The 25,329-nt window shown below is 38.3% G+C and overlaps 1 protein-coding gene and 1 pseudogene across 7 annotated transcripts in view; one reads left to right on the top strand and one right to left on the bottom strand.

Annotated features, from left to right (window-relative positions):
* Nucleotides 1-25,329, top strand: part of Tanc2 (tetratricopeptide repeat, ankyrin repeat and coiled-coil containing 2) — a 325,356-nt gene that overhangs the window by 148,608 nt on the left and 151,419 nt on the right. For all 7 annotated transcript variants that reach the window (XM_032914256.1, XM_032914255.1, XM_032914254.1 and 4 more), the window contains 2 exons: nt 16,706-16,854; nt 21,117-21,303. In XM_032914256.1, coding sequence (XP_032770147.1) covers nt 16,706-16,854; nt 21,117-21,303 — 336 coding nt within the window. The remainder of the gene's footprint in view (nt 1-16,705; nt 16,855-21,116; nt 21,304-25,329) is intronic.
* On the bottom strand, nt 15,280-15,675 carry LOC116910413 (annotated as a pseudogene).

Here is a 25,329-nt window from a genome sequence, read left to right as displayed (position 1 = left end):
AGAATGTATGTAGTACATTTGCCTGCCTTTTCTCTGATTAGCATATTACTGTTGGCCTATTTCATAGACTCAGTTAACAACTTTCGAAGATGAAGGGACTTTTTTCCCTACTTGTACACAACAACAAATCCACGGGTTTGTAATTTTTAATGTAAGATCTGCTAACAGGACAAGGAATACATGCTATTTTATATTTGTATTAATAATACAGTTTTTGTCTTACTGTTTTAACCAGTAAGACTGCAAATTTAGACCGTGTCTCATGGAAGCAACAGTTGAAACTAAAGGTCAGAGCACTTTTTCTTATATCCTGACACATTTCAGAATTACCAGATCTTGTCCAAATATAGATTGCTTGGGCCCACCCCTGTAATTTCTGATTCAATGGGTCTGAAGTAGATTGAATATTTGCATTTCTTAACAAATTGGTGGCAAAGCTGTTGGTAGATGTGTCATCCTTTAAGAGGCAGTTGGTGTGGGGTCTGTTGTAGACTGCTTACAAATGGTACAGTAAACAGTGCTGAAAGTCGGGGGGCAGGTATGCTCTTGACCTCTGGGAATAATTGTCAGTGTTTCTTTACATTTGAAGCCAGAGGAATAAATCCTTTGTGTCTGAAAAAATGACATAAATATTTTCCATCTGTGCCTGATATCTCTATACCTGTATATTTTCTGTATTGTTCTATATGTGAAAGGGAATTTTGGAACAAGCCAGACTAAGTCATCAGTGTTGAGTCTACAGTCTAAGGAAACGACTTGATGGTAGAGCTGTTGATCCAGGATGTCTGTCTGTCGGTCTGTCTAATAGATCAATGCTCAATCTAGGTAGCCCTCGAGTATCTAAGTCTTACAACTTTGCAAATTAAATTTGTCATGCACAAATATAGGGGCATGTAAGTAAATACTATACTTTGATTCTACCTTTGCAGCCATGGACACAGTTTATAGTATTCCTGTAACTAAACCACCAGAGTGAGGAATGCTCAGACAAGTGTGTTCGATAAATGCTTCATAGTGGGCAAACTAAGACTTAGGGAGTGTGAGTGATTTGTGTAGTGTCCATAAGCAGGATTTATTGCTCAGTTCATGTAGTAGTCATCATATAGTCCAGAAACACATTGCCCTCCTACTCAGTTATCATATGCATACTGTATTATTCATACATTAAGAAGTAGAATTTTTGTTTGGTTTGTTTGTTTACTTTACATCCTGCTCACTGACCCCTTCCCAATCAACCCCTCCCACAATCCTTCTCCCCACCCCCCTTCTCCTCTGAGAGGATGAGATGCCCCCAGGTGTCCCTCCCACCCTGGCACTCAAGTCTCTATGAGGCTAGGTGCATCCTCTCTCGCTAAGGCAGACAAGGCAGCCTAACTAGAAGACCATATCCCATGGACAGACGTCAGCTTTTTGGATAGTGCCAATCCAGCTCTTCAGGACCCACATGAAGATCAAGCTGTAAATCTGCTACATATATGTGGAGAAGCATAGGTCCAGCTCATGTATGCTCTCTGGTTGGTAGCTCAGTCTCTAAGAGCCCGAAGAGTCTGGGTTAGTTGACTCTTGGCCTTCCTATAGATAGAGTTCCTGCCCCTTTGGGGCTGTAACACCTCCCCCTAGTCTTTCCTAAGAGTACCCAAGTTCTATCCACTGTTTAGCTGTGCATATCTACACTTATCTGAATCAGCTGCTGGGCAGAGCTTCTCAGAGGACAGGCATGCTAGAATCTTGCCTGCAAGAATAACAGAGTAGTAATTAATAGTGTCAGGGATTGGTGCTTACTCGTGGGATGGGTCTCAAGTTGGGCCACTTATTGGCTGGCCATACCTCAGTCTCTGTTCCGTCCCTACCCTTGCGTTTCTTGTAGATAGGATGAATTTGGGTCAAAAGTTTTGTGAGTGGGTTGTGAGTGTCACTATGGCTCCATTGGGGTTCCTGTCTGGTTACAGAAGGTGACCTCTTCAGCTTGCATATCCCCAATGCTGTGAGTCACAACTAAGGTCACCCCCATTTATTCTTGGGTGCCTCCCTTATCCCAGGTCTCTGTCACACCTGGAGATGTCCCCCACGTCCCCACCCCCATCAGTTGCAGATTTCCATTCATTCTCATGGCCATCTGGCTATCTCAATTATAAGTGAGTACATACCATGTATGTCCTTTGGGGACTGGGTTACCTCACTCAGGATGATATTCAAGTCCCATCCATTTGTCTGAAAAATTCATGATGTCTTTGTTTTTGATAGCTGAATAGTATTTCATGTGTAACCCTGGCTATCCTGGAACTCACTTGTAAATCAGTCCCTACATGTCCCTGGCCTTGGACTCAGATCTGCCACCCTCTGCCTCCAAAATGCTGGGATCAAAGGCAAGCACCACCCACTCCTGGCTTGAATTTTTTATTTTAATATGTGACAGAGTTGTAATTTGTTTTTATGAAATGAGGTAACCAAGTTATCATTTCAATAGAACAATTCTCCAAAGGAAGACTTTATTGCTTTTCTGTTTATGGTTTGTCTCTGGTTTTTGAACAAGTCTCTTACTTAACCTTTCTCTAAGTCTCAGTTTTTTCATCTATAAAAATAGAGATAATCATTTTAAAACAGATTAAATACATAAAGCATTTACCAGAATGGTTGGCTCACACCAAATGCTCAGATATGTTAATTACTGTATTACAGTGGTGACTCTGAAGTGTGGTATACAACTTTTAAGAATTTTATAAATAATCAGAAATATTTAAGGTTTGGGGAGACAAATGGGTTACAATCATTTTTAAACAGTGTCAGTGTATTCTAATTCTGATTTCCCCCTCACTAGTCTTAGTCTCAAGAACATTGAGTAATGCATCTGTGTCTCAGTTTCCTGACATAGCAACATTAGATGTAACATGACATTTCTGAAATTTTTAAATTATATATTCATATAAATATATGAGTATATAGAAAAAGTGTATTTTGGAGAAAACACCAAACTATGATATTGCTAGCCTTCGGGGAAGATGAGATTATTCAGAATGGTATCAGTGGTGAGATGGTGCTAAAGCTAGCAGACCTTACATCTGTCTGAGGAGTACATGTCACGTTAATGTCCTGTTCTTGGGCCACATGTATTAGTGAATAAGAACTCAGGTCTTAGAGTTTGATCTGGATTTAACATGTTTTTGTTTTTGGCAGGAGACACAGGTACTGGGGATTAAACCAAGGGCTATGCTGAGCTAAGTTCCCAACTGTGCTCTGAGTTTAATTTCTGATTCTTCTACTTGCTAGCTGTGTAGTGTTCTAACATTCACTTATACCCCCTCCCCCAATAAATAATGAATATTTTTAAAAGTCTGAGTATACTCCTATAATTCCAGTCCTCAGGAGGCTAAGGCAAGCGTGTTACAAGTTTGAAACTCATCTGGGTCATATAGTGTGTTCATTTGGGGCTAGCCTGGCTTACATACTGAAATGTGCCTCAAAAACAAGTTATTAATAAAATCAATATTAAAGTAGATCTTTTTCTTTCATATCACAAGATTCTTAGTATAACTGACACAAACAAGTCAATATACTATATGCTAGGCTCCAGGACAGTAAAAGTGGAATATTAGTACTTTTCCATTCAGGCTTGTCATTACCTTGACACACTTACGCATTTTCTAGAATTTGTACATTGGGATTTTACTGAAAGATTTTTAGTAATCAAAGGACAGAAAAAGATTTTTTTATTCTGTTTATATTAACATTTCTAAGTATTTGTCATACATAATCTAACTCCTGAGGTGCTGGTCAAACAGCTTTTGTCTAGACTAGGGATTGGCTAGATAGCTTTAGGGTTTCAGTTAGATTGGCATCTAGATTTATTTTGAGATTGAAGTTGAAATGCATCAATCAAAGAAACCACTTGTTTCTTGGCAAATTTCAACAACACAAGAAGCGTCCAACCACACAGGCACAAGTTCATAATAATCCCATTATCCAAGCAAAGTCATGTGCCCGAGCCCAAGAAGCTCTTGTAGAACAGTTTAAATTTAGACTATGTCCTTCAGTGTATCCCCAGTCATCAGTATCTTCACTCTTACTCCGTTCATTCCTCTGCCTCATCTTTAATTATGACCAAGGAAACTGAATCGGGGGCGGGGGTGCTGCCTTGATGCCATCTGCTCTGTGATTGAGGAGACACTGGAGGCCACGGCTTTCATTTTTGATCCCTGGTGAGCAGTGCTTCATGTAATCAGGAGATATTTTTGCAAGAACACAACACGTACTGGGTGTTACTCACTTTCTAGTATTCTGAAAAAGAAAACTTAAGGTAATCATTTGAGAACTAAGAAATGAGAAGGAGCCAGGAGGTTATAGGACACCACAAGAAAACCTACAGAATCAACTAACCTGGGCCCATAGGGATCATAGAGACTGGACTGCCAACAGAGAGCATGCATGGGTCAGACCTATGCCCTCTGCACATGTGTAACAGATGTGCAGTTGGGTCTTCATGTGGGCTCCTAAACGGGGAGCAGGGGCTGTCTCTTGACTACACTGTCTGTCTTCGGATTCCTTTCTACTAACTGAGCTGCCTTATCTAGCCTCAGTAGAAGAAGACATGTCAAGGCTGACTGATATCCACAGGAGGCCTCCCCTTTTCTGAGAAGAATGGAGGGGTGGATGGTAGAAGAGGAGAAGAGAGGGAGGGACTGGGAGGAGAGGAAAGAAGGGAATCTGTGATCAGGATATAAAGTAAATTAATAATAATATTAATAATAGGATAGATTGTGTTTCTAACATATGTATTAACTTATTACACACACACACACACACACACACAATCTACAAAAAATAAATGTGTGTGCATGTGCAAACTGCTAAAAATAAGATCTAAGAAATGGAAATACGATCAATTTTGTTTTGGTAGTTGTCCTAACTACCAAAAAAAATCACCTTTTTCTACCTCTGTTAGAACACATAAATTCATTTAATATTAGCACAACAAGCTGTCATATTTAAATAGATGAGAAATCATAGTTTGCAGTGAATGGATTATATAAATAACCTAGCATTAAAAATGCTAAGAGAATTCAGTGGTAGAATTAAAAAAAAAACTAGGGACATAATGTTTCAATATCTGTATGCAGACACCATGTTAGAAATACAGAATAGAGATTTAAATCGTTGTCATTAGGTGTTTGCTTTTTGGGACAGTAACCATGATTTTCTCGCTGGGTATTGGCCACTTGAAGCAGAAGGTACTTCCTGCAGGTGATGTAAACCTGCTAAATAGAGAATTGGTATTTTCAAAAGTAAAGCTCATAAAATGTCTTGTGGAATAGTCACCAGCTTCTCTTGCAGTAGCTGAGTTTTGCCTGTGCTATATTTATCACAGAGTTTAGTTTGCTGTGATTTAATTAAATTGTATTTTATTTCTCCCATAGAAGTGAATTTCTTGGTTATAGGAACTGTGCCCATATTTCATACGTGTATGTCTAATACCTAACCCAGTGCTGGACATCAGAAGTCCTCTGTAAAAATAGTGTTTTTAAATTATTAAGTATTTTCCTACACTGTCTATCATCAGCTAATTCTAGTGCATTGTGTGAAAAAGGAAAACACACAGGAACAGGAGCAGGTGTAACTGCGCTCGTGGCCCGTCACCTGAAAAGCTGAAACGGGGTTGATAAGGCTTGGAGGTTAGCCTGGGCTACATAAAAACACCCTATTTCAAACCACCAAACAGTTCTAATCACATATTCATTTAAAAAAAGCCCACATATTTTAACATAATAATAAAATGGACTATTAAACGAGGCAGCCTGTATTTAAAATATTAACAGTTATTTAACTGATTCTGAGCCCTGAACAACCAAGAACTTCATCTTTGCAGATTTTTCTACCTGAGGAAGAAAATATTATGAAGATTAAATGATTTAATATATTTTATACACATAGGAATTTATCAGATTGTAGTAGTTTATTAAAAATTAGGGTTAATGATGTTAATACTACAGTAATACAAGCAGAATTTAAATCTGAAAATTATTCTGCTTATTTTCCTTAAGTCTGCTGTTAAAAATCAAACTCTTAATTTCAGATACACCCTTTTTTAATTGGTTATTTTGTTTATTTACATTTTAAATGTTTTCCCCTCCGAAAATTCCCATTCCACTCTCCCTCCCCCTGCCTCCACGAGGGTGCTCCTCCACCCACCCACCCACTCCTGCCCCACGACCATATCATTTCCCTTCCCATCGATGCCAGACAAAGGCTATCCTCTGCTACATATGCATGGACCCCTCCATGTGTACCCTTTGGTTGGTGGTTTAGTCCCTGGGAGCTCTGGGGGAGTCTGGTTGGTTGATATTGTTATTCTTCCTATGGGGTTGCAAATCCCTTCAGCAACTTCAGTCCATCTAACTCCTCCATTGGGCTTCCTGTTCTCACTCCAATGATTGGCTGCAAACATCCACATCTGTATTGGTCAGGCTGGCAGAGCCTCTCAGGAGACATCCATATCAGGCTCCTATCAGCCAGGACTCCTTGGCATCATCAAGCGTCTGGGTTTGGTGGCTGCATATGGGGTGGATCCTCATGTAGGGCTGTCTCTGGATAGCCTTTTCTTCAGTCTCTGCTCCACTCTTTGTCCCTGTATTTCCTTTAGATAGGAGCAATTCTGGGTTAAAAATTTGTGAAGGGTGGGTGGCCCCACCCCTCAATCGGGAGCCATACCTTAACCTCTGGATATGGTCTTTACTACATCCCTTCCCATCTTCTTCCCTCCATTCTCTCAAGATCCTTTTGTTCACTTTTTTTCTCTGTGCGTTTTAGGACTGCCGTTGATTTGTAAAATAGTTCTCATATACCTTGGCCTCTCTGCCCTGATACTGTCACTTACTGTAATAACCAGAAACGTCTGAAAAGAGGGCTCGGTAACATTGGAAGAGTATCGAATGTGTTCGATACCTAGTGGGAAAGATTTATCTAAAAACACTTATTATAAATATATGTAATAAGTTAATATAGCAGCTGTTTTTTTTTATCCTAGCTATTTCTCCAATAATGGCACAGAGAAACCAAAATTTATTTGAAACTTAAAAGCACAATAACTAGGCATTATGATTCTCTTCTAATCCTCTAATCTAGTCTGGCTACCTCCCAGCCTAAATCCCTGAGGTAGCTGCAGTTTTGTATTGTTCCGGCTCTCTGGGCTTTGGGTATATTCTCCTATGATGTCCCCCAGAGACCTTCCTCACTGTGAATACTCTCTTCCTCGTTTTTCTCTTCCTTCCCTAGCTGACAGAAGTCCTGCCCTATTCTCTTTGTTGCCTAGTTATTGGCTTTTCCAGTTTTTAATGACAAGATAGAATAAATGGTGAACATTGTTTACACAAACTTGAGAGAGATGATTCTTAACTAAAGCATTACAATGCTGTGTCTGGCCTGAAACCAGGTGTGGGATAAAGAAGTCAGCATTTTGGTAATAGAAGGGTAAATGTCACACATTGCACAATAACATTATGCTTTGAAAAAACACTTATTTTTAGTTTGAGAAAGGAAGGATCACCTTTTATATCAAGTTTCCCCAAAATTAGGAGAGATAGTAAGATCCAGAATACAACTGGAAAAGTTTCAGATAGTGCCGTGATTTAAATGTATCTCTCAAAAGCTCATCCGAACTTCACCAAATGAGAGTTATTTCTGAGCACTCTGATGGTCTATCTTAATCAATACATTTTGTATATAATTTCCCTTAAGTCTTTAATACAAAACCTTTAAACAGAAGATCTAGACTTTTAAGGTATTAAACTTGTTGATGTTTAATTAATATCCTTCATTTGAAAAAGTTAAATAACAAATTTGAAACTTCCTTTGTCATAAGTTCTACTCCTTTCTTCCAAAATAAAACTTTCTTTTACTCTGAAAATCAGTGTCATTTATCCTTAATTCACTGTTGTGTTTTTTAAATTAAGATACAATATAAATACTGAAAAATGTCTGAATGTAATTCTTTTTCCTGAAAACTTAGGAAGTGCATACAGGTGCCACACGACTTGAGATACAGAACTTTATTCATTCTGTACGTTTGTATTCAGACACTTTGCTCACGCTGCCTCATGGCCTTACCATGCCTAACACCTTTTATTTCTCTGTCTTTTTAGTTTTATATAAATGTGTTCTTAATACTATGTAACATGTTTCTATTACTGTATTTCAGATTTTGTCTATATGAACCTGTGACTGCCTGTTCCATGTTACTTTCTGAAATTTTTGCTAATAAGATACTAAAGTACAGGTTTCTAGAATGTTATGAATTTTAAATTATATTTATTTGTGTAATGAGAGGTGTATTATAGCAGGCATGTGAAAACCATTGTTTTTATTTTTGTTAGGTTTTCTCATTGATTTGGGGCATAGGGATTTATTTTCTGGATAGAGGCTCTGTTATATGGCTTGCAGCTGTCTTTCTTTAATTTGGATGTTATTTTAAAATATGGAATACTTCATGAATTTGTGTGTCATTCCAGTTGTGGTATATGTGCTGCCAAACTGCAGTCATCTTTAGCCACTCTATAGCTTCCCCTTCCCCCTTTATCTGTGTCTTATTAGTAAATTTTACTTTGTCAGATCTTCTTTTTGTTGTTAATGCTTTTTGTGTATTAAGGCATTTTGGGGTCCAGAGAGGTGACTCAAAAGTTAAGAACACTTACTGCACCTGCAGAGAGCCCAGGTCAGTTCCCAGTACCCTCATCAGGAAACTTCCAAACATCTGTAACTCATTTCCCGGGAAGTCAAAGCCCTCTGGATTCCACAAGTACCTACATACATGTGCACACATGAGGGGCCCTGCAGGTGTCTGTGCAGGCAGTGATCCACAATGAGATGAACGTGAAAGCCCAACTCAGATCGACTTCATCACCCTGATTAGACTCCAGTAGTCTAATACCTGGTGGCTCACTGTCAGCACATTTAAAACACTGTACAGCTTGGGGAAAGTTTCCAGGCAGCAGTCATTCCAATTCCAGGTGCACAATAGAGCTTAAGGTGTGACTACTTAGAAACAAAGTACAAATGACTATGAGGGTGGGTTCTGTGTGTAGTTAAAAGGCCTACAATCTAATGTGGTCTCTGATGAAGATAGCATAGTAGTCAGCAGGATATAAAATACTTGTGACATCTCCCCTAAGGATAGGTTCTATTAACTCTGGAAGCTAAAGATAATGGTCTAGGGAGGGGAATCTGGGATAACCTTTGTGGGGACTTCAATGAAGTCTGCTGCCACAGATTGCAAAACGCAACTTTGTTTTGGATTCACATACAAAGTTTATTTATTTTTTAAGAAGTCTTGACTGGAAACTGATGTTCAACATTGAAGTACAAGCAATGTGTTTCTTTCCTCCAAAGGTTCGTCTGGGACTTGGCCATGTCCCTGTTTCACTTCCATTCACAGCCCCCATTCTCTGTGTTCTCACATAGGTGACCTGCCTGCAAGTTCTGATCTCTTTTGTTTTATAATGAGACCAACACTCAAGTTAGAATAAGACTCCATTCTTACCTTATTTTAACTTGATGTATTGAAGAATCTCCGAATAGTTTACACTCTGTAATACTAGGGGTTGGAAATTAAATGTAGAAATTTGCAAAGATATAATTAACCCATTCACGTTGCCTGAACTCTATAGTAAAACCTGTAATGTATTTTTATTAGATATTTTTTATTATATTTATATTTCAAATGTTATTCCCTTTCCTGGTTTCCCGTCCATAAATCCCATCTTCTTCTATGAGGGTGCTCCCACACCCATCCAACCATCCCTTCCCACCTCCCATCCTAACATTCCCCGACACTGGGGGATTGAGCCTTGGCAGGACCAAGGGCTTCTCCTCCCATCAGTGTCCAACAAGGCCATCCTCTGCTACATATGCAGCTGGGGCCATGGTCTGTCTATGTGTAGTCTTTGGATGGTGGTTTAGACCCTGGGAGCTCTGGTTGGTTGCTATTGTTGTTCTTCCTATGGGGTTGCAAATCCCTTCAGCTCCTTCAATCCTTTCTCTAACTCCTCCATTGGGGACCCAGTTCTCAGTTCAGTGGTTGGCTGTGAGCATCCACCTCTGTATTTGTCATGCTCTGGCAGAGCCTCTCAGGAGACAACTATATCAGGCTCCTGTCAGAATGCACTTCTTGGCATCAATATTGTCTAGGTTTGGTGGCTGTCTGTATATGTGATGAATCCCCAGGTGGGGCAGTCTTTGGATGGCCTTTCCTTCAGACTCTGCTCCATACTTTGTCTTCATATTTCCTCCCTTGAGTATTTTGTCCCCTCTTCTAAGAAGAACTGAAAACATCCACATTTTGGTCTTCCTTCTTCTGTAGCTTCATGTGGTCTGTGAATTGTATCTTGGGTATTCCAAGCCTTTGGGCTAATATCCACTTGTCAGTGAGTTCATACCATGTGTGTTCTTTTGTGACTGGGTTACCTCACTCAGGATGATATTTTCTAGTTCCATCCATTTGCCTATGAATTTCATAAAGTCATTGTTTTTAATAGCTGAGTAGTACTCCAATGTGTAAATGTACCACATTTTCTGTATCCATTCCTCTGTTGAAAGTCATCTGGGTTCTTTCCAGCTTCTGGCTATGAACATAGTGGAGCATGTGTCCTTGTCATATGTTGGAACATCTTTTGGGTATATGCCAAGGAAATGCAACTTAAGATAGGAAGAATTTGCTTTTGCTCATAATTTTGGAAATGTCATTCTATCAATGCAGAGTGGTTTGTAGTAGAACTGTTCACATCATAGCAGCCAAAAAGTAGGAAAAAATTCAGGAAAGAGGCATGGAAAGATACAGGCCCACTGACCTACTTTTCCACCTAACCCATGTGCTACCTTTTATAATTTGTTAGTAATGCCCTCATATGTTTTACTAGGTCAAAGTCTGCATACTCTGTCTCCTAAAATGCCGTCACAGACGACCTACCACGTTCTTTACTAATTCAGTGTTTTTCTGTCTAATCTATTGACAAGGAAGAATATCTAGAAGAAACTGGGCAGTGTTGGCACATGCCTGTAATCTCAGCACTCAGGAGACATAGACAGGAGGATCTAGGTCAGCCTGGTCTACAAAAACCAGGACATCCGGGGAAACACAGAGAAATCTTGTCTCAAAACAGCACCCTGTCCAAAAAAAAAAAAAAGAATTCCATCAGAGCATCTATAGTCCATATGGAATTATTTTTGTTTAGAAGGAGGATTCATTTTTCTATATGGGTATCAAATTAATCTGTCATCAGTTATAGAAGGTATCATCATTTTGTTTGAAACACTGTGATGGTGCTTTTGTCCTGAATAAGATAACCACATGTGTATAGCTCAAACTGTGACTTTTTAAATGTTCCTTTGGTCTTTTAAAATATGTGCTCGTGCCAGTCTTACTGTATCGTAATTATTTTAGCTCCATATTGTCTTCATAAGCTGTAATTCTTTTCTCAGACTTTCTACACTATCCCTAGATCTTTCCATTTCCATATAAAATTTAGACTTCTTTAACCCTTGGGTTATCTCTAAAGGGATTTGTAGGTATTTAGAACCATGAGTTCTTAATGTTATGGCCAAAACTCTATGCTCTCTTTAAAATGTTATAGTTACCCAACTGTGTTAAATAAAAGATGTAACCACTAATCATTTTGACACAATCCCTCACTAATGAAATGGAAAAGCAATAAATACCTCAAAATCTATAAAGGAATATGTTAGTCTTTATTTGTGATGCATTCTTTACCCAGTGTTCTAGAAGCAAATCCCCAGAGCTGTGAATTAAAACCATTTTATTGAATACTAGGAATCTGGGTATGGTGGGGTTTGCAACTTTAATTCCAGCACTCAGGAGGCAGAGGCAGGTGGATTTCTGTGACAGGACAACCAGAGCTGTTACATAGAGAAACCCTGTCTCAGAAAAACAAACAAACAAACAAACAAATAACATGGGGTATGAATACCACATAATGTGTTTTGTGTAAAACCATCTCACATGGATGTCTAACAATCTGCCAGTCTCCTTTAATCATAGTCCAAATTCATCATAAAGTTTTTTAAGTTACAATCGAATCCTTATCATAAAGAAATGGAAGTTCGTTTATACGTATCCTGTATATGAGCATTCAAACCAGAACACTGGAGACAACTCAATTGTGTTTCAGAGTGTGAATGTGAAAAGAAATGCGGTACATGTAAATGATATATTATACTCAGAAATGTAAATGAGCACACTCCTGGGTGGCTCTAACTTATAAAAAGCAAGTCACTTGGGAGGATTGGAACGATGTCAGGAAAGTGCTTACCAAGCTAACATGATCACTGGAATTCAGTTGCTAGCATGAGGGGACACACATTATTCAGCATTGGAAAGGCAGAGACAGTCAGATTCCTGAAGCTCATTGACCAGCCAGTTTACTGTAGTCAGGTCGCCACAGATCCCAGTGAGAGACCTGGTCTCAAAGAGGTGAGTGGCTTCTGAAAAATTACACCCAAGGTTGATCTCTGGCCTCCACACACACTCACACATGATGTGTGCACACATACATATGTGCAACTGTATGCACACACACCCCCACACACACATCAGATATACAGATCATATAGTGATCCTTTAGTGTCCACTTCTCTTACATGTTTTGTAAATTCTTGTAAAACCTAGTATTAAAATTTATCTATAGAAAATATTTGATATTTGGTAATTATAGTTTTTTAGGAGAAAATGAAGTGGGCTTCTTAAATATCTAGACACCAAGAATTTGTAATAAAAAAAAATGGGAATAAGGTTAATGTACAGCAGAGAAAAGGGATTGATGGTGAGCTGAAGAAGAGCAGTTTTATAATTTCATTTACTCAGTAAACAAGCAAGTATAATACTACAAAAACACATATTTATAGATAAGAATAATTGTACCTATTTTTTTCTGCTGCAAAGAGATTTATTTGTGGTACCCATTGAAAGGAAAATAGAGTATCTAGCATAAATTCAGTGAGTGTTCTATGAAGTTTTCCACAAATAGAACTTTACATTTAGTACTAGTATACAAAAATATACATGCATCCCTGCTCTGATGATCCAGCTTGTGACCTTAGGAGGGAAGTTAAGGTGAATGGGAAACTGAATGGTAAAAATCTAACTCTTTCTTTTCTTAGCATTTGAAGTGTTTAAATATGTAATGTTGAGTATCATAAATTATAAAAAGCTTTTGTGTCTTAGTGACAAACCATGTGACACTATAGCTAATCAATGCTGTGTAAAAAAGATACAAAATTCATTCTAAAATATTGTATCGGACTTAAAACTTGAGAAAACTGATTTATGTAAACATCTCCTTAAAAGGTTTTCTATATCTCATGTATAGTGGATCATTGTGAGCCCCCTGGCTCATTTTTTTAATGATTTTTTTTTAAATCTCGAGTTAGTAGTCTAAGGGGGAAACCATTAGTTCTGTTCAATATGTCTCAGTGGAAGAGGTTGGAAAAGATCAGTTTTTATAGTTGGCAGCCACTGAAATGCCAGAAAGCTAATCATATGGGGGAAATGTGACATTTTTTTAAGCAAGAAAGTTAAAGGAATGCCAAAGATCAGGAATTTTAAGGAACTAAATTTCAGGGAGGGGGGAAATGAGCCAGGGTTTCCTTTTGAAATGGTAAAGATATTCTAAAATTAGGTTGTGGTGATGGTTGTATAACTTTATGAATAAACTGAAAGCCACAGTATATGAATTCTATCTTAGTCTTGGGTGGAGGAGGAAGTGCTGGTGATGAGGCTTCTCAACTTGGAGTAGGAAAACAACCAATAGAAAAGCGTTTGTGTACAGGCTCATCACAGGAGAGCATTTGTGTGCAGGCTCACCACAGGAGAGCATTTGTGTGCAGGCTCACCACAGGAGCAGTGAGCTGTGTTATCCTGGGAGAACAGACTAAGAATAGAAGCCTATTTCTTAAATATTGTAGGGAGAGAGTTTTTCTTTTGGACTAACCCTTGGAATTTAGAGAACTCACCGAGCAGTGTATGTGTGTTGACATATGTATATACAAATACTGCTTTGTAAGTATTTGTATACATGAATACGACTGAACTGCTTACTGAGCAGGTCCTGGAAGGAATGATACTCCACTAACAGTTGGCAAACCTATAGTGTGTAGCTCTTGATGTAAATGCCTTTTATCTCTAAGAAGAAAAAAGCTTCTGAAGAGACGTCTAAATCCATAGCTGGGACTGAGAGAATCCTAAATGAGTCTTAAATGTGTGCCTAGAACTGCCCAAAGCATGCCAAGAATAGGTTAAAAGGCCCCAAGCGCTGTCGTTTACCCTAGCTAAGTCTAAGACAGTGTGAACTAAATAAATACTGACAATAACTAATTATGACCCATTGTGTAAGATAGGAATTAATGATATAGTTGGGTAAATGGAGAAAAGTCACTGAGAACAATGATAGTAATTAATTTAACAGGAAATATTAATACTCAAAATAGCAAACATTCATTGAATAAGAGTTAGACAAGTATTTATTTATACACTACTGTTCATAAGAATTATTCACAGTAGCAAAAAGCTAGAAACAACTGCTCAGATGCCAATGAATGAATGAATGAATGGATGAAATACTATTCCATTAAAAAGGAATGACATTCTGATATATGTTGCTGAATGAAGAACTTTGAACCCATTATGCTAATTGTGTACACCAGACCCCAAAGATCAAACTACTGTATGAATCTGTTGAAACAGGTGCCTAGGATCGTCAACTACACCAAGGAAGCAGGCAGAATGACAGTCACTGGGGGTGGAGAAAGGGGGAGGACATCACTGTTTAGTGGAACTGTATTTCATGGGGACAATGAAAAGTTCTAAAAGTGGATAGTGACTGTGTCCACACAACACCGTAAATGACAATGAAATAGCACCTAAATACAGTCTAAAGGAAATTCCAGATTTTTCACCACAAAAATATACTAAGAAATGGAACATTTTATGTAAATTCAGTTTTTCCATCAGAATACTTATTAAATGCAAAGTGGGACAGAATAGTTTTAAAATAGAAAAACCTGGTTAGACATTGGCATAACCAAGTGATCCAAGTAACACGGCAATACTTTTTTGATATTTCTGCCCAAAAATGCATAACCTGGATTGAATTGGAAGGTAAATTAAGAAACATTGTACTAAAAGTAGACTATATGCCTTATCATGACTACCAACACTAAAGAACTGTTTCAGATTTTTTTTTATTTTTTGGCAGTTCTGTAACTTTATTTGACATTCAGCAGTTAGTTCTCATCCACATTGACCATCTGTAGATTTTTGAATGTGGTAACAGGCACGTAAGTTACCAGTGTGTAGAGCTTGTTTGGTGAATCCTCATCCTCATTACGCTTTCTGGACAAACGTACTCGGATGCGGTATGGAACATTCCTTATTCCTTTGGCTCAGACGGCTTTATTGAGCCTGGTGTCTATGCGCACATCTGGAGTTCCCATCTCCTTCATGGCAAATTTCCGGATTTCTTTGAGTGCCCGAGGAGCACGCTTCTTGAAGCCCACTCCATGGATGCGCTTGTGAATGTTGATGGTGTATTCTCGGGTCACCACCTCATTGATGGCAGAACGGCCCTTCTTCTTTTCGCCACCCTTCTTTGCAGGAGCCATTCTGCCGGGCCCAAGTTGGAAAGGCTCAGATTTTTAAAATTGAACTGATAACTGAGTTGTGTAAGCCTGAAATGGCTCCTTCTGCTCTAGAGTGTGCCACCAAGCCGAGATTCAAGCGTGGCTTCAGCCTGGGGTTAAGGTCATAGTAATGTGAAGGGTTAGGATCCTGATTTCTGTGCTGGCCTGTGAGTTATCAAGAAAATGTGTTTGCAGGAAGTGCACATAGCCTTGAGGGGGTGGGGTGAGCAGAAATCTGTAAGTTTTATATGGTTAAGGGGGAAAAAAGGTTCTTTATACTATTTTGAAACCTCAGCAAAGTTGAAATTACCTTAGAATATAAAAGGAGAATTTGCACAACTGTTTAAAAAGCAAAACAATGTCAGGAACTACAGTAAAGTATCTACTGTGGCTAAAATGTAGACCGCAAGAGTGAGGCTGTGCATGAAAGCTACTGGTCAAAATCAGGAGCCTTTTTCTGTTCAGATGCTACAAAAACATTTAAATTCAAGTAGTTCCTGTAAATAAATTGAGAATAATCTCAGTAGGTTGTGTATGAAAATTAAAACCTTTAAATGTGGGAATAAATCAATGGTTGAGGAGATGACACAGTTATTAAAATGCTTGCCCTGTACACAGTACCCCAAGTTCAGTCTCATACCCACATAAAAACCTGGCATGGCAGTACATGACTGATTATAATCCGAGTGCCAGGGAGGTGGAGACAGGTAGATCTAACTGCCCAGCCCTGGCTAGGCAGCAGTTCAAGTACCAGTGAGTTCAAGTACCAGCAGTTCAAGTACCCCATCTCAAAAACAAGGTAGAATGCTCCTGAGGAAAAACACCTGAGGCTTGCCTTTGCCTTTCACACAGGAGCATACGCACATGCACCCACACAGAAGTTTAAAAAAAATCAGCTGATAGACTATAACATTATAATTTTAAATTTAGAATGTGAAAACTAAAGAAAAAAACAAACTAAATATAAGAACAGTAATAGAACTGAACCATTTTGTTTTTAAGATTCATGTTTGCTGTCTTCTTGCTCCAGGTGATGTTGAACAGGAACTTGGCCCACCTCCATCTGTAGATGAGGCAGCAAACACACTCATGACTCGTCTGGGTTTCCTCCTTGGAGAGAAAGTCACAGAAGTACAACCAGGTGACCAATACAGCATGGAGGTACAGGATGAAAATCAGGTAAGCCATGCAGTATCAACTTGGTGATACAATGAGAATGAGCATTTTACAGCAGGAACGAAAGTTGGCATGGTGTGTGGGTATGTGCTCATTCTGAAAGGAATAAAATCAATTGTTAGAATTCATTTTGAGGCTTAGAATATAATTTAATTTTTCATAGTTACTTTCTTGTTTCTATTTTATATGTGTAAAAATCAAAAAAATAGTAAATGATTAAGTAACAAGCTACCCAGATGACAGAACTAAGGGATTGACACTGAACTGAAAAATTAGAGTATACACTATTCTAAGTATATGTGGATTATTGCCAGATTAATGAACTACTGAGACTAGAGGAGATATTAACCAGTTTAAAAAACTACCAATTATTTTTACCGCAGTAGAATTGATTATAAAATAACTTATAAGATGACAGTTGAAAGGTAAACATACACAATGCTAAATTATTAAATAGTATACTTCTCAACAGCTTTGAATCCAGGAAATTAGAAAAAAATTTAAATTGTTACAGTGAAAACTAATTAAGTTATAGGATATAGCTCAAGGTAACTGTAGGGAGAAATAAACACATTCCTTCCCAAGTTGCTTTTAGTCATAGTCTTTACCAATAGTAGAAGGAAACCTAAACAGTTTGGTGCCTTATAGTGAAATACTGTACTCCGGCCTAGGGAGATGGCCTGACCTACTGCCCATATGCCGGAACCCAAACCTGGGCCTTGTGCTTGCTAGGCAAGTGCTTTACTGCTGCACAAACTTTCAAATCCTTTTCATTTCCTGATAATTTATGTGGTGGTAGCAAGTGACTGTCCTAATAAAGACCACTGTCATAACACCCTCCCCGTTCTTATACTCAAGCACTTTTTTGTCTACAAAGTTACATTTCTTCAAAGATGATAAAATTTCTCATCTCGGTTTTGAGATTCTTCATGTCACTGTGACTTCAAGTCAGGTCACAAGTATGCAGACTGTGCCTTACTTTTAAATAAACTTGTAAGGCCATGTCTCCAAATAAAACTCTAAAGCAGGAGGCTGGGGAACTTATGATAGAGTGCTTGCTCAGCAAATAAAAGGCCCTAGATTAATTTTTTTATCTCCCCCACCAAGAAAGAAAGAAAAGAAGGGTGACAAACTGACAGGATTATTCTGATGCTAATACTTGAAAAGCTGAAAGTGCCATGGAAATAAACAGTGACAGTAACATGCAGGATAATTAGTATGTAAAATATGCAAGGATGCGATTAGGGAAATTATTTCATTGCCTTCATAGTTTGATAATTTCATTTTATATTATTGTTATATGTATTTATTTGTGGATGTATGGCATAATACCATGGCATATATGTGGAGGTCAGAGGACAACTTGTGGGAATCGGTTTTTTCCTCTTTTTTACTGCGTGGGTTCCAGGAATCAAACTCTGGCCATCAGGCTGGGCAGGAGTCAAACTCTGGCCAACAGGCTGGGCAGCAGAGCCTGTGCTTGCTGAGCCAGCTCCTAGCCCCTGCTCTCACATTTCTTTTTTTCTTTTTTTACTGGATATTTTATTTATTTACATTTCAAATGTTATCCTGTTTCCTGGTTTCCCCTCTGGAAACCCCCTGTCCCATCCTCTCTCCCCCTGCTTCTATGAGGGTGCTCCCCCACCCCTTCCACCGTTCTGCCTCCCCACTCTGTCATTCCCCTACATTGGGGGGGAGGGAGAGGAGTCAAGACTTAGCAAGACCAAGGGCTTCTCCTCCCATTGATGTCCAACAAAGCCATCCTCTGCTACATATGCTGCTGGAGCCATGGGTTCCTCCATGTACTCTTTGGGTGGTGGTTTAGTCCCTGGGAACTATGGTTGGTTGATATTGTTGTTCTTCCTATGGGGTTGCAAATCCCTTCAGCTCCTTCAGTCCTTTCTTTAACTCCTCCATTGAGGACCCGTTCTCAGTCCAATGGTTGGCTGCAAACATCTGCCTCTGTATTTGTCAGGCTCTGGCAGAGCCTCTCAGGAGATAGCTATATCAGACTCCTGTCAGCATGCACTTCTTGGCATCCACAGTAGTGTCTGAGTTTCCTGTCTGTATATGGGCTGGATCCCCAGGTGGGGCAGTCTCTGGATGGCCTTTCCTTCAGTCTCTGCTCCATACTTTGTCTTCATATTTTCTCCCTTGAGTATTTTGTTCCCCCTTCTAAGAAGAACTGAAGCATCCACACTTCGATCTTCTTCTTGAGCTTCATGTGGTCTTTGAATTGTATCTTGGGTATTCCAAGCCTTTGGGCTAATATCCACTTATCAGTGAGTGCACATCATGTGTGTTCTTTTGTGATTGGGTTACCTCACTCAGGATGATATTTTCTAGTTTCATCATTTGCCTATGAATTTCATAAAGTCATTGTTTTTAATAGTTGAGTAGTACTTCATTGTATAAATCTATCACATTTTCTGTTTCTATTCCTCTGTTGTGGAACATCTGGGTTGTTTCCAGCTTTTGACTATTATAAATAAGACTGCTGTGAACATAGTGGAGCATGTGTCCTTGTTATATGTTGGGGCATCTTTTGGGTATAGCTGGGTCCTCAGGTAGTACTATGTTCAGTTTTCTGAGGAACCGCCAGACTGATTTCCAGAGTGGTTGTACCAGCTTGCAATACCACCAACAATGGAGAAGTATTCCTCTTTCTCCACATCCTTGCCAGCATCCGCTGTCACCTGAGTTTTTGATCTTAGCAATTCTGACTGGTGTGAGATGAAATCTCAGGTTTTGATTTGCATTACCCTGATGACTAAGGATGTTGAACATTTCTTGGCCATTAGATATTCAACAAAGAAATTGAAACTGGTCTTTTCTCTGGAGAAATACTATATAGTAGAAGAATTTTACCTTATACATTTTGAGGGCTTATTTCATTGTAAGAAAAAAATCAATTCTTTGTATTATTAACATGATTTAAAGGATTTATTCAGTTATAACTTAATCAGACTGTTACTTTTGTTTAAGTCAAATGTATCTTTTACAATCACATATAGTACAGAAATTAAAATCCAACACAGATTGAGCATAGATAATTAAACATGAGGGATTTCATCCAGAAATCCTTATTGAATTAGTTGAAGACTTTAATATTCTTAGCTAATGATCAACACATTCTCGTCATTAAATGTAGATTCTGTTTCAGCAGAGAGACTGTCGATGGAAACTATATGTAAAGAAGTTGAAAGGCATCCTCTCAGGGACAGGGTGAGGAGGGAGGACTGGGAGGTGGTGGCAACGGCTGATTGTAAATAAATTTTTAAAAATTTAATATTTAAACATGTTAAATTTATCATTAGTGCTTCTTCAAGTAATTTTCTGTTTGATCACTGTGACTTTTTAAGGATAAAATTACTTTAGTAACTGATGGAAAAGCACCTTTCCCCACTACATCAGTGATTTATTTGGCTAGGAAGGGCTGAAGGAAGACACATGCTCTCTCATTAGTTGGACAAACCAGAATATATTACCATCAATCCTTCTTGTTAATTTTTAATTTTTTCATATTTAAAAACTGTACCCAAGAAAACTGGCATAACAGAGCACTCATGTAATAGGAGAGCCTGGGAGGCGGAGGCGGAGGCGGAGGCAAGAAGACAGTGGTTCTAGGTCATCTTCCTTTATATGTGAAGTTCAGTTCTCATCTGACAAGAAACCTAGAAAGCTTGTCATCTCAGGCATAAGAATTATTCAAGATATAAATTTATCTTTTCACATAATAACTTTTTATAAGATATTCTTTTTGTGTTAAATAAACATTTAATCTGTGTCATTAAAAGAATTTATAGAATAAGGTATTATTATCTGCACTCATGGCCTATGTATCAAAAAGACCCTTCTTTTCATTAAGAACGTTTTTTTATTTCTTCTCAAGTACAAAGGTATTCTTTTTCTAACCAAAGAAAATATTTAACAAGACAAAATTCCAAGCTTTCTGAAGAGTTTCAATGATTAGAAATAGCACTTGTACTTAAAACAAAATTCTGTTAAAGACTGGAAATATAAAGTCATTGGTAATTTCTTAAGCAGGAAAACTAGCCACAGGTCTCTGTTCTTGTTAAGTTTTAACTTCGGTGTAGAACATGGGGCCTTTTATCCTGGAAAGCAAAAACAAAGCCAATGTAACAGTTGTAAAGGCCAAGTGGTGATCATTTGTTGATTTTTGTTTCTAATCACATTACTATTTGGCCTTGAGATACATTTTAACAGCTTATCAGTTTCTTGTTTTGTACTGACTTTATTTTCAGACCTCAGCAATCACCCAGCGAATAAGTCCCTGCTCCACCTTGACAAGCAGCACTGCCTCTCCACCAGCCAGCAGCCCCTGTTCTACGCTCCCACCAGTCAGTACAAATGCAACTGCCAAAGACTGTAGCTATGGGGCTGTCACTAGCCCCACCTCCACCCTAGAAAGCAGAGACAGTGGCATCATTGGTAAGCTTTTTATAATAATCATTTTGTATATTTTATTCCTTTTAAAAATAATTATACAAGTGTAAAATTTCGAAAATTATATTTTGAGATATGTATATAAACTTGTCCAGTTTTAAACTGCTGAAGTGATAATGGTCAACAAAATGAGAAACTTTTTTTCAGGGCTTACTTGATAAGATATAAAACATTCTATACACTGGTTTCTGAAAATTCCCATATTTCATTCCTACTAACAGTTCTTGTCCAGAAAAGTTAATTCTTTACTGGTGGAGTAGAGTATTGTAAAGCAGAGAACGGAGATTAAAGCTGAATTAAGGCTGAAGATCTGTAATTTGAGTTGTCTTAGGTTCTGTTTTGTTTCAAGTGTGTATCAGTCGTTTGATGAGGTTTGAACATCCCTTCTGATCTGGTTTTCCTTTTTTTTTTTTTTTTTTAAGATTTACTTATTTATTTTATGTATGTAAGTACAATGTTGCTTTCTTCAGACACATCTGAAGAGGGCATCAGATCCCATTACAGATGGCTCCTGGGAATTGAACTCAGGTCCTCTGGAAGAGTAGTCAGTGCTCTTAACCACTGAGCCACCTCTCCAGCCCCCAGATCTAGTTTTTTTTATCAACAAGATATCCTGTTTTCTGCCCTTAATAAAGTAGAGTAGGTTTTTAATGTCGCTTATGAGTTGGAACATTAGACCAATGTGCTGTTGGGGCAAGCAAAGAATCCTGTGTGCCGTGCATTACTGTGAAGATCTGAGCCTAGGTCCAGTAGTCACTGAGTCTGCACCTATGGGGAGGTTTACAGTCAGTGGGAACAGAGAGGAACTCTACTCTAGCAGACCGCAGCTGGAACCCAGCACATACCCAGAGAATTCCAATAGTGGAACATCCAGGAAGATGCCTTTCCAAGTCTTTGTTCTTTGTTTTTCTTATTACTATATTTAAATACTATTTTTGCTTTATATTTTAGAAACTTTTTATCTTTAGAATCTTCTTACCTTTATTTAACTATTTTTATTTTGTAAGTACATTTTATTTCTTGAATTAATCTTCCTTTGTTTACATTCCTTTCTTTTTGCCTCCTCTCATATTTATTATTTTGTTTTACTATGTTTTTAATTCATAATTTATGCTACATTATTTCTTCCACTTTTCTATGGTCATTCATGGTGTAGTAGTTGTCTTTATTTTTTAAATTTGTTTTCTATCTCTGATTTGTTTGGATGGTGCTGCCATTGTAGCAGCCTGTTTTGCCCTTTGAGTAGTTTGGGGTCCTCAGGCAAAAGATGCTCACTACAAAGACCCCAGACAATAGCAAAAGAACATTCATGCAAATCAGTGCAACAGAAACAAGAGAAACCTGAAAAGGCAAGGCAACCTCACTTCTGAAGTTTGTAACCCTTTAAAAATGGAATCTAAAAATGTTTAAGCGGTTAAAATGCCAAAGAATTGAGAAGTTTCAACTTAAAAATAATCAGTAACCAAGTAGAAACAAAAAGGACCATAGAAAGAATCAACAGAACCAAAAGTTGGTTCTTTGAGAAAATCAACAAGATAGATAAACCCTTAGCCAGACTAAGGAGAGGACACAGAGAGTGTGTCCAAATTAACAAAATCAGAAATGAAAAGGGAGACATAACTACAGACTCAGAGGAAATTCAAAAAAACATCAGATCCTACTACAAAAGCCTATATTCAACAAAACTTGAAAATCTGCAGAAAATGGACAATTTCCTAGACAGATACCAGGTACCGAAGTTAAATCAGGAACAGATAAACCAGTTAAACAACCCCATAACTCCTAAAGAAATAGAAGCAGTCATTAAAGGTCTCCCAACCAAAAAGAGCCCAGGTCCAGACGGGTTTAGTGCAGAATTCTATCACACTTTCATAGAAGACCTCATACCAATACTATCCAAACTATTCCACAAAATTGAAACAGATGGAGCACTACCAATTCCTTCTATGAAGCCACAATTACTCTTATACCTAAACCACACAAAGACCCAACAAAGAAAGAGAACTTCAGACCAATTTCCCTTATGAATATCGATGCAAAAATACTCAATAAAATTCTGGCAAACCGAATCCAAGAGCACATCAAAACAATCATCCACCATGATCAAGTAGGCTTCATCCCAGGCATGCAGGATGGTTTAATATACGGAAAACCATCAACGTGATCCATTATATAAACAAACTGAAAGAACAAAACCACATGATCATTTCATTAGATGCTGAGAAAGCATTTGACAAAATTCAACACCCCTTCATGATAAAAGTCCTGGAAAGAATAGGAATTCAAGGCCCATACCTAAACATAGTAAAAGCCATATACAGCAAACCAGTTGCTAACATTAAACTAAATGGAGAGAAACTTGAAGCAATCCCACTAAAATCAGGGACTAGACAAGGTTGCCCACTCTCTCCCTACTTATTCAATATAGTTCTTGAAGTCCTAGCCAGAGCAATCAGACAACAAAAGGAGGTCAAGGGGATACAGATCGGAAAAGAAGAAGTCAAAATATCACTATTTGCAGATGATATGATAGTATATTTAAGTGATCCCAAAAGTTCCACCAGAGAACTACTAAAGCTGATAAACAACTTCAGCAAAGTGGCTGGGTATAAAATTAACTCAAATAAATCAGTAGCCTTCCTCTACACAAAAGAGAAACAAGCCGAGAAAGAAATTAGGGAAACGACACCCTTCATAATAGACCCAAATAATATAAAATGCCTCCGTGTGACTTTAACCAAGCAAGTAAAAGATCTCTACAATAAGAACTTCAAGCCTCTGAAGAAAGAAACTGAAGAAGACCTCAGAAGATGGAAAGATCTCCCATGCTCATGGCTTGGCAGGATTAATATAGTAAAAATGGCCATTTTACCAAAAGCGATCTACAGATTCAATGCAATCCCCATCAAAATACCAATCCATTTCTTCAAAGAGTTAGACAGAACAATTTGCAAATTCATCTGGAATAACAAAAAACCCAGGATAGCTAAAACTATCCTCAACAATAAAAGGACTTCAGGGGAAATCACTATCCCTGAACTCAAGCAGTATTACAGAGCAATAGTGATAAAAACTGCATGGTTTGGTACAGAGACAGACAGATAGACCAATGGAACAGAATCGAAGACCCAGAAATGAACCCACACACCTATGGGCACTTGATTTTTGACAAAGGAGCCAAAACCATCCAATGGAAAAAAGATAGCATTTTCAGCAAATGGTGCTGGTTCAACTGGGGGTCAACATGTAGAAGAATGCAGATCGATCCATGCTTATCACCCTGTACAAAGCTTAAGTCCAAGTGGATCAAGGATCTCCACATCAAACCAGATACACTCAAACTAATAGAAGAAAAACTAGGGCAGCATCTTGAACACATGGGCACTGGAAAAAATTCCCTGAACAAAACACCAATGGCTTCTGCTCTAAGATCAAGAATGGACAAATGGGATCTCATAAAACTACAAAGCTTCTGTAAGGCAAAGGACACTGTGGTTAGGACAAAACGGCAACCAACAGATTGGGGAAAGATCTTTACCAATCCTACAACAGATAGAGGCCTTATATCAAAAATATACAAAGAACTCAAGAAGTTAGACCCAGGGAGACAAATAACCCTATTAAAAAATGGGGTTCAGAGCTAAACAAAGAATTCACAGCTGAGAAATGCCGAATGGCTGAGAAACACCTAAAGAAATGTTCAACATCTTTAGTCACAAGGGAAATGCAAATCAAAACAACCCTGAGATTTCACCTCACACCAGTGAGAATGGCTAAGATCAAAAACTCAGGGGACAGCAAATGCTGGCGAGGATGTGGAGAAAGAGGAACACTCCTCCATTGTTGGTGGGATTGCAGACTGGTACAACCATTCTGGAAATCAGTCTGGAGGTTCCTCAGAAAATTGGACATTGAACTGCCTGAGGACCCAGCTATACCTCTCTTGGGCATATACCCAAAAGATGCCCCAACATATAAAAAAGACACGTGCTCCACTATGTTCATAGCAGC

This window comes from Rattus rattus, chromosome 9 (assembly GCF_011064425.1).
Source record: "Rattus rattus isolate New Zealand chromosome 9, Rrattus_CSIRO_v1, whole genome shotgun sequence".
Classification (NCBI taxonomy): Eukaryota; Metazoa; Chordata; class Mammalia; order Rodentia; family Muridae; genus Rattus; species Rattus rattus.
The sequence above is the reverse complement of the archived record's forward strand: the minus strand, read 5'-3'. Positions and strand labels throughout refer to the sequence as shown.